This window comes from Nanorana parkeri, unplaced genomic scaffold, assembly GCF_000935625.1.
Source record: "Nanorana parkeri isolate BGI_ZX_2015 unplaced genomic scaffold, ASM93562v1 scaffold222, whole genome shotgun sequence".
Lineage (NCBI taxonomy): Eukaryota > Metazoa > Chordata > Amphibia > Anura > Dicroglossidae > Nanorana > Nanorana parkeri.
In genome coordinates this window covers 482,080-491,781 of record NW_017306490.1, presented here as the reverse complement: position 1 = coordinate 491,781, position 9,702 = coordinate 482,080, and the positions used below count along the sequence as shown (strand labels likewise).

Sequence of the window (9,702 nt, the reverse complement as noted above, 5' to 3'; positions counted from 1 at the left end):
TTCAGAGAGAAAAAGAACTTTGCTGCCTGGACTGTTTTTTTCCCAGGGAATTGGCTCCAACCTGAGACATTGTCACCATCGGATATAGTGGAGTGTGTGGGGATGGACCGATATTTGCGGGCTCTCCCTGCCACCCTAAGGAAATGGGTCAGCCTTGGAGACCCCAAAACTGCTACCCAGCTAGTGGACATGGTAGAGCGATACACCACAGCGACAGACCTGCTAAGTCCCCCCATGCTTGAGCTTCCCGTCTCACCCAGGGGATACCTGCCCAGAGGACCTGGTAAGCCTGTTCCAGGGGTTAAGGGCACGGGAGAAAAATGAAAATTATAAGAAATTTGCTGAAACTGGAGAGACTATAGGCTCTCGACCTAGAGACTGGCCTGGTAGGTCAGGAAGGATCCCCTCGAAAAAATGCAGGCCCCTCCACACCTGCGGTCCCAATAGCTGAAACCTTATCGGTGGCTCAACATAAGGAGGTAAAAGAGTAAAAGGCTCAACATAAGGAGGTAAAAAATTACAGATTTTTTTCTCTGAAATGCCTGGATTGACCACAGTCATACAGCATGACATAACTACTGAACCTGGTGTTCATGTAAATATAAAGCCGTATAGAATACCCGAAGCTAGATGAGAAGCGGTCGCGGAAGAAATAAAGAAAATGTTAGAATTGGGGGTGATCGAAGAGTCCCATAGTGATTGGTCAAGTCCAATCGTGCTGGATCCAAAACCAGATGGAAGCATAAGGTTTTGCAATGATTTTAGAAAGTTAAATAATGTGTCCAAACCCAGGAGGACCTCACTGCTGACACAGAAACATAAAAAAGCCAGACTGGAGTTTGCCAAAATAAAACTCATTGATGGGTACAGGAAACACGTGATTTCAGTTATTTTTTCCAAGGGCTGTGCTACCAAATATTAATTGAGGGTGCCAATAATTTTGTCCAGTCCATTTTTGGAGTTTTGCCTGGAATGTGTCAGATTTGGCTTTTTTTTCTCCACTTTTTTTGTGTCATATCAAAACAAACACAATAAATAAACACGAGCATGCCCAAACATTTGTAATTGCAACAATTTCTGCCCGAAGTGGTGCATTATCTGACATAAATGCAGTGGTGCCAATATTTTTGGCCATGACTGTATATGTATGTATGTATATGGGTCGTGGATGGGTCTTTCAGCATTACAATGACCCAAAACATACCACCAAAGCAACAAAGCAGTGGCTCAAGAAGAAGCACATTAAGGTAATGGAGTGAACTAGCCAGTCTCCAGAGCTTAATCCTATAGAACATTTATGGAGGGAGCTGAAACCTCGAGTTGCCATGCGACAGCTATGGAACCTTGGGGATTTAGAGAAGATCTGTAAAGAAGAGTGGACCAAAATCCCTCCTGAGATGTGTGCAAACCTGGTAACCAACTACAAGAAACGTCTTACCTCTGTGCTTGCCAACAAGGGTTTCTCCACCATGTACAAAGTCATGTTTTGCTTGGGAGTCAAATACTTATTTTACTCACTGAACCGCAACTCAATTTACAACATTTGTAGCATGTGTTTTTTCTGGATTTTTGGTTGATATTCTGTCTCCATCATGTAAAATACACCTATGATAAAAATTATAGACCTTTTATTTCTTTGTAAGCGGGCAAACTTACAAAATCTGCAGGGGATCAAGTATTTATTTTCCACAGTGTTTATACTGTATGTGTGAGGGTATGTATAATTGCAGGGGGAACCTTTGACTGTTAAATTCTGTTTGTTGTATTATTCATTGTTCTATGTGACGCATGCTGCTATTCACCAGCTTTGTGTTAATAACTGGTAATAATTTGAAAATCATGATATAAAAAAGGCATTTCTTTGTACAGCACATATCAGTTTTCAGATAGTTGCTTAAAGTAAGCTTAGTATATTCTTAGCCAGTTTTTTTTACTGTCCCTTGGTCTTCTGGGTCCCAATAACCTGTACCACATCCTGCTTAAGCTAAGCCTTGGATCAGTTAACATGGGGTGTTGCAGAGCCTAGAACTATTCAGTGTAATATTGAGTAATGTATATGAGTGATATAAATTGTCACAACTCCCCTTTATTTAGTTGACAAATGTGTCAATTAAATTAGTTGACCTGTGTTGACTGTTTTTTGGCTTGTGTCATTGTGCAGATGCAGCTTGCTTTCAGGTGCATTCCACTTGCATTTGAGGCCAGTTTGAGACACTTCTGAGATCATTCATAGCTCATTTATAGGTGCATTTAACCTGCAGTTTTCCCAATTCTGACCTTTATTTGACAACCTTCTAGGCTGTGTCAACCTGCTTCAAGGTATTTTTTTCCTATAGTCTTGTATTGGAAGGGAAACAGTTTTGACGTGAATAAAAGGTCCTTGACACAGGCCTTTATATGTACAGTTTATCAATAAAATGCAAGTTTTATTTAGAACCTTAAAATGTCATGCTGGCCCAGCTTACTGTGCTATTCTATGATTGAGTAGGTTATGTGACCCCACACATTAGGACTTGTCACAGAAAAGTATAAACCAGAGGCCATTTATCTTGAAGACACTTTTATTGGCTTCTGATACTTCCTTAATACAGATGTAGAAAGTTGTATATTTTGTACTTGACAACGGAGAGAATGGATTCTAAACTGTTAAACTATCCTGCTTACACTTTCTATCCTGAGGAATATATTCTGTGTATATTTGCATTCTGTGTTTCACTGTTTAATTACAGCTAGTCATCGATTTGTGTATTTGCTCCTTTTGTCTAAGTGGATTTTCGTCTACAGCAGAGCAGTATGACCATGGTGTTCATTAAACCTCAGAGATTTTAATTCGGTGAGAGAGCTTTCTTTATGGGATATTGACTTGGAAGCAGTAATAACGCAACACTTCTCTCTGTTCTCCATAGAGATGCTGGCAGGTTTTCTCTGCCTTGTCAGCCTTGCAGATTTGCCTTGCCTTCTGTATCAAAAAGGACATTACTGACTTAATCAGAAGCAAAGAACTACCCTGAGGTCGCTCACAGTTTCACTGAATCTGGAGATAAAGAGGAAAAGTTAATTTAGCAATTATCAGACTCAGGGAAAGTTATACTGTATGAAAAAGACAAAGCTAGACTCTTCTTCACAATTTACAGGAGCTGAAATGCAGTAGGGGAACAGCATCTTGCTAATGACCTCTTATGTGATAATTGAAAAGTTGATCAGCTGGTAATTTTGGCAGACATACCACATAGGGACTGCACTTTGCAGTACAGTTATAACCTTTCTACTTCTAAGTAAAAAAAATAGATGCTCAAATACTAGGGGCAGATAGGATAGAATAAATGTAATATTCTATGGCAAATCCCTAGCCAAATCTTAACATACTGTATTAGTCTTATAATCCTCAAACACTGTTTTTGGTTGTATGTACACAGGAAACCACATCTTCTAGCCATTCCAGTAACATCACTGTGTACTTATTTCCTACAGCTGTCTGAACACACAGGACACTATGTGAAAAATAACATTCCTTGATAGTACAATACATGACACATGCAGATTCAGAGATGACTGGGTGTCAGGATCCAGAGCACCCCAGGTGGCGCTGGAGCCAGGTCCTGTAGTTCCTGTGCTCGCACTTGGTATGCCCCCCACCCTACCACTGCCAAAATCGATATTTTTTTCATTGAAGTACATCCCCCACCTCTTGGCATGTCTGTGGCTGCCTAAGGAACGGCTAGAGTCCTTCAACCTCTAGCCTTTCCCTTTTCTTCCCCAGTCATTTTCAGTGGCCATTTTTAATAAGGGCAGGTTACTGGATCTCCCTTTACTTCCTGGAACTCTGGCACATGTGGCTTGGACATCATGTGACCATGCACATCATCTCAGGGGAGGAAAATGCCTTTTTCTGAGATCTCATGAGATTACAGATGAGATTTCCCAGCAATGCTTGTCCTGCTCTGAAACTTACCAGGAGGTCTCTCTATTGCTTGGATGTGGTTTGAGCTCTCTAAGTTTATCTCTTATCTACAGCTTTCCTCTCTCAGCTACAGCTCAGAAAAGATTCAATTGATACAGGCAAGTTTAATTACAAATTACAGCAGCATCACAAACTTGGAATGAAATAATCTCTTGCAATTTGGAGAAGGTGCCAATCATTTTTACCAGTCTATCTTTGAGTTTTGCATGGAATGTATCAGGTTTGACTTTTTTCTCCACTTTTTTGTGTTATACCAAAACAAACAAAAGCAATAAACATGAGAATGCCTAAACAGTTGTAATTGCAACAGTTTTCTGCGGGAAATGGTGCATTATCTGACAGAAATGCAGAGGTGTGTCAATATTTATGGCCATGACTGTATGTCTAGGCTGTGGGGTAGGATGGCAAGACAGAAGCCTTTTCTTACAAAGAAACTCATCCAAGCCTGGCTATATTTTGCAAAAACCTACATAAAGTCTCACAAAAGCACGTAGGAAAATGTGTTATGGTCTGATAAGACCAAGATTGAACATGTTGCCGTAATTCTAAAAAGTATGTTTGACGCATAAACAACAATGCACATTACCAAAAGAACACCATACCCACAGTGAAGCATGGTAGTGGCAACATTATGCTGTGGGGATGTTTTTCTTCACCTGGAACTTGGGCTTTAGTCGAGGTGGAGGGACTTGTACGTGGTTCCAATTATCAGTCAATTTTGGCACGAAACCTTCAGGCTAAAAAGCTGAAGGTGAGGAGGAATTTCAAAATTCAGTATGCCAAAGCATGTCTCTAAATCAACAAAAGAATGGCTTCACCTGAAGTAGATCTAAGTTTTGGAATGGCTCAGCTGGACCGGAAAACACTTGAAAATATGTGGGGTGACATGAAAAGGGCTGTGCACAGGAAGTGCCCTAGCAATCTGACAGATTTGGAGCCCTTTTGCAGGGAAGAGTGGGCAAAGAGTCCCATGGCAAGATGTGCCATTCTGATAAGAGTCTTACCCCAAAAGACTGAATGCATGTTTTTAATTGAATTGCAGATTATAGCTCGCATTAAAGGTGGAAATAAAAACTGAAGTGATTTATCTTGGTCTGATTTTTTTTTTTACATCTGAAAAACCTGGTATTTTTATAGTGGTTTGTAGACTTTTTTATCCACTGTATATGTGAAGAAAGCAAAGATAGTATAGGATAACAAGTCCCAACTTGTACGTTTTAAAATTAAGCAAGATCTGTATGAGCAAGTGCATTGCATTCATTAAAAATTATTAAGTTGTTTAAAAAAACATATTGTACCTCTTAGGACCTCCAACCCCTCGCCTGGCAGTGCTTAATACTTGGCTATACCTCAAACAAGCATTTTACAGGCTACAGCATCCACTTAGCTTTCCTGCTTCCTGTCTGCCTGCCTGCTCACTGGATAATTAATCTGCTGTGTAATGATGCTGATTTATAGTTGAGTGAACAGCAGTTGTATGTATCAAAAACTGGCTAAACAGAATTGTAGATGGGGCATTCTAGTACAACAGCCATTGGTCTAATTTTTCACTGTACCTTGCTCCTAAGCTGGGAAAAAAACATTGTTTTCTTCCCCGTGTCCTCATGATTTCCATTCATAAATGACTCAGTCTGGGGAGGTGAGATCTTTAGGGTGAGCTGAGTCACATCCTGTGCCATGCTACTACATCTCCCAAGAACCCTTTGCCTACACACAAACAGTGCGTGGGCAGGCATTTGGGAGCAGAAAAAGAGTACTGGGCGGGTGGTAGAAGTGACCCCTGTTATTGCTGTAGCCTCATTTCTCTACTACAGGGTCCCTGAATGCTGTCATGGTGATGGCTCTGTCCATCTGCTCAGCATACCTCAGAACTCCAAGTTGCCAAGGTGCTGCAACTATGTGCAACAATTTGTTTGACCAAAGTTGGATTTCTGCTTTTATTGTTATACAGTCCTTTTATGTATTTATCACTAACAGACTTGTAATGAAGGATGCATAGTTTATGGTTGCTGTATGTAATGTTCCTCAGGCGAGTGTTTATGAGATAAAAGTGCCCATAGCCTGACAGATACAGTACCTCTATGACATGTGTTGTGACTAGTCCAACAAGTGAAAGTACACATGCTCTTTACCATTGTGTCCCCTCTTTTCTATGAGAATAGTTTGTTAGTGTCAAACAGATACTTTCCAACTAATTGAAAAGTCTCTGTAGGGGGAATATCCTTTTGGTGATAGAAACCTCTGTTAGTGCTCATTTGAGTAGCCCTAGATCCTACCCCAAGCATTATATATTGCAATCCAATTGGGCACAGTCTGATAATTAATGGCCAACAGAAGATTAAAAATGTTGCCTCTGTAAATTATCTCCAAAACCTCCACATACAGTATTTGGAATGCATTCCTGTCTACAAGGATATTTTCTGCTCCATAAATCAGTTAATACATTATATTTACTTTTTTTTCTTCTATTTACATGAGCTAGATTTTGCTTTGAAACAATTGAAAGCTTTGATATTTAAGATTACTGATCTCTTAATATAAATTCATTTGACACAAGGTTGTCTTTTTTTCCTGCTGATTATAAACATAGGCATCTCCTGGGGTTTGCATAGATGGTAATATTTGCAGAAAATTAATTTTACAAGGTAGTGCACTGCTAGTCCTGTACTTTATGATACAGTGGATAGCAGGCTCTACTGGGATGCTGATCTTTGTGTTCTGCCAATCTTTTATCAGAACCTTTAATTTTCCTCTAGCCTACTGAGAGACGACAAGAGCCAGTCACATCCACCATCACTTCAATCTACAAAATAATACAGCCTGCCATAAAAACTAATGTGTGTTTTTAATAATCCTTAATTTGGGCATCTTTGTGAGTAATCAAAATCAATTTCTAGGAAGCTATGTGTTTCCTGGGACCAGTTTTCCACTGTGTCCTGGCTCATAGTTTTTTATTTTTTTTCTTAGGAAATGCGGACATAAATTATTTTTAATAGGCAATAATTTCTTTAAGAATAGATCATACTACTCACAATGATTAATGCCTGGTATGTCATATTAAATATAAGTGCAGCATTTTCCCTTCCCTTTGTAGTATAGTTTTTGACAGTGAAACAGTCAAAGTTACACTGGCCCTTAAAAAAAAAAGAGTGTTGCAACAAATTAGATGCTTATTCTCTAATTTTCTCTTCTGTACTAGAAGAAATATCAAGTGGAAATAGAGTGCTAAGAATGCTTATTTTTACAGGCAATTTGTATTCATGAGGACAGATATTCAGTACCAAGTACAAGTAGGGAAACTTCCAGCAGTATTTTTTTGGGATATAGATGCAGACAACCCTCTCCAAAGGGATGAAGGTTTTCTTTTTAAATGCTGTTTTGCATGTTTAGCCTTTACATAATTGCCCCACATTTTAAAGACTTTTTTGGATTTAGTTCTCTTTTGGGTCCTTAGTTTAGTGTCACTTCCAGGGTGGGTTCGTACTGCTTTAAAAGTATATGTGTGCTTTCAGATTTTATGTATTGTAATTTACTCTGCGCTTTTTGTGTTCTAGTTTGGTTTTTAACCTCCTGCCGTCTGCCCGTTAAGAAAAAACGGATGGAGGGCGGACTCGCATCAGCGGGTTGCCGTCTCCAGACGGCATTTTTTTCCTGCTCGCGTGCGTCCCCTAGCGCACGGGCAGGAAAGACACGTCCATATTGGCACACAGGCTGATTGAAGTTTGTAAACTGATGTATCCTTGAACTACTCATTTATGCTTCTAATCGATCTACCATTGTGAATACCTTTGCACTCTATTTTGCTATTTTTAAACAATAAAGAACCATCTGCACTAGGGTGGGCGCCCTTCTCTTTCTTTTTGTCTTCCAGTTATACAGTTCCCTAGGCTGTATAATAATGGCTTATAATTAATCGAAATTAATCGATTTAACATTTTTTTGATTTATCGAACACAAAAATTGTAATCATTACCAGCCCTAAAAAAAGATCATTGTACTTATTGTAAAATTTGTTTCTTGAGGTTCATTGAGGAACACAGGTCCCACCCCTTTGAAGGAAAGTCATTTTACTTCCTTGAGGTTAATGTGCATGGTCACATGTCCTAGTCACATATGCCAGAGTTCCAGGAAGTAAATTGAGATATAGTAATCTGCCCTTAGTAAAAATGGCCACTGTGAGAAGAATAGGGGGGGAAATAAAAGTAAGGTACGCAAAGAATAAAAGGCCTGCAATTATTTACAAGTGTCTGTTTGTAGATTGTCATTACTAAAAATGTCTAAATGTGTTTTTGTTGTCATTTCAAAGATCTGGGTAAAGTTCCTCTTTAAGATCTACTGCTAAAACTTATTTTCTAGAAACTGAAGCATCACGGGGGTGGGATGGGTGACTGGCCAATTACTTTTTTGTCGGTGTCCAATTCCTTCTGTTGGCGGCAATATAACCCAATTTTATCAGAATAACTGAATCCTATGTCCCTTAATAAATTTCAAAAAACTGATTTTACAATAAGTACACAAATCCTGTTTTTGTAACACAGGGTAACAGGTACTCATTGGGGAACATTTAATTAAGACTAATATTTGTTGCAGTAAAATACTTGCTAGCTAAACTGTGTCTTACTAAAACTGGCACCTACAGAAGACTGTATTTGTGGGATCCTGTATTAACTTTATATATCTTTTAGGGACAATATATACATTTCTACTTCAATTGCAGAATTTTAAGTTACGAACAAAAATGTAAAAAAATACACCTTACTAATGTCTGAGTAGCCAATTCAGAGTCTACAAGCAAAATAAAAACAATGGTACATTCAGCAAACTGACACACAGATCTAAAATATCAGTTTTTGGTGGCCTAACCTTTAGTGTATTGACAGTACTGTGGGGTCTATTGTTTTAATAAGCTTTATCATCTTTCACTGGTTCCTTAATGTTTTTTTTTCTCTTTAAGCACTGACCAGCTGGGCATGTTTGGGAAAAAGGAGTTTGATCTGTTGGCTCCATATGTGGACAGCTTCAGCCTAATGACCTATGACTACTCAAATCCAAACAGGTAAGGTCTACATAGATTTAACACTGCCCATATATATTAGGGATGCACCGATACCGATAATAGTATCGGTAATGGTGCCAATACCGAGTATTTGGGCAAGTACTCCTACTCGCCCAAATGCTCCCGATAATTATCCTGATACCAGAACTTCCAGTATCAGGAAGCCGGGCGGCGAGTCATTAAACGACGCCCGGCTTCCTGATTGGCCGGGTAGCCTGCTCCATTCCCTCGCGTCACCAGGGAGCATGGAGCTGGTTTCTCGACCAATCAGGAAGCCAGGTGGCGTGCAATGGCTCACCCCCTGGCTTTCTGATTGGCCAGAAAGCTGGCTCCATGCTTTCTCGTCACCTGGTAACAAGGGGGCACAGAAACGGCTTCCCGGATAATCAAGAAACCAAGCGGCAAGTCATTACACGCCGCCTGGCTTCCTTAATTGGACTTCCAGTATCGGTATTTGTTATCAGCGAGTACCAAAAGAAAAAAATCAGTACTCGTACTCGATACCGAAAAACCGGTATCATCTTTGTGCATCCCTAATATATATGCAGATCTTTAACAACATTTGCTTCAGTCCTACCGTTTAAAAGTCTGTCCCTGTTTTAAAACAAAAAGGTAATTGATCATTTTCACTTCAGTAGCAGAGTAAAAGCTTTTTAACACAGCATTCTATGACATATATATATAT

General features: G+C 39.5%; 1 protein-coding gene across 1 annotated transcript in view; it reads left to right on the top strand.

Moving 5' to 3' along the window:
- The window catches only part of CHID1 (chitinase domain containing 1), a 319,821-nt gene that overhangs the window by 137,091 nt on the left and 173,028 nt on the right, over positions 1–9,702 (top strand). Inside the window, exon 9 of the mRNA XM_018556039.1 lies at positions 8,916–9,017. Within this exon, the coding sequence (XP_018411541.1) occupies positions 8,916–9,017 (102 nt within the window). The remainder of the gene's footprint in view (positions 1–8,915; positions 9,018–9,702) is intronic.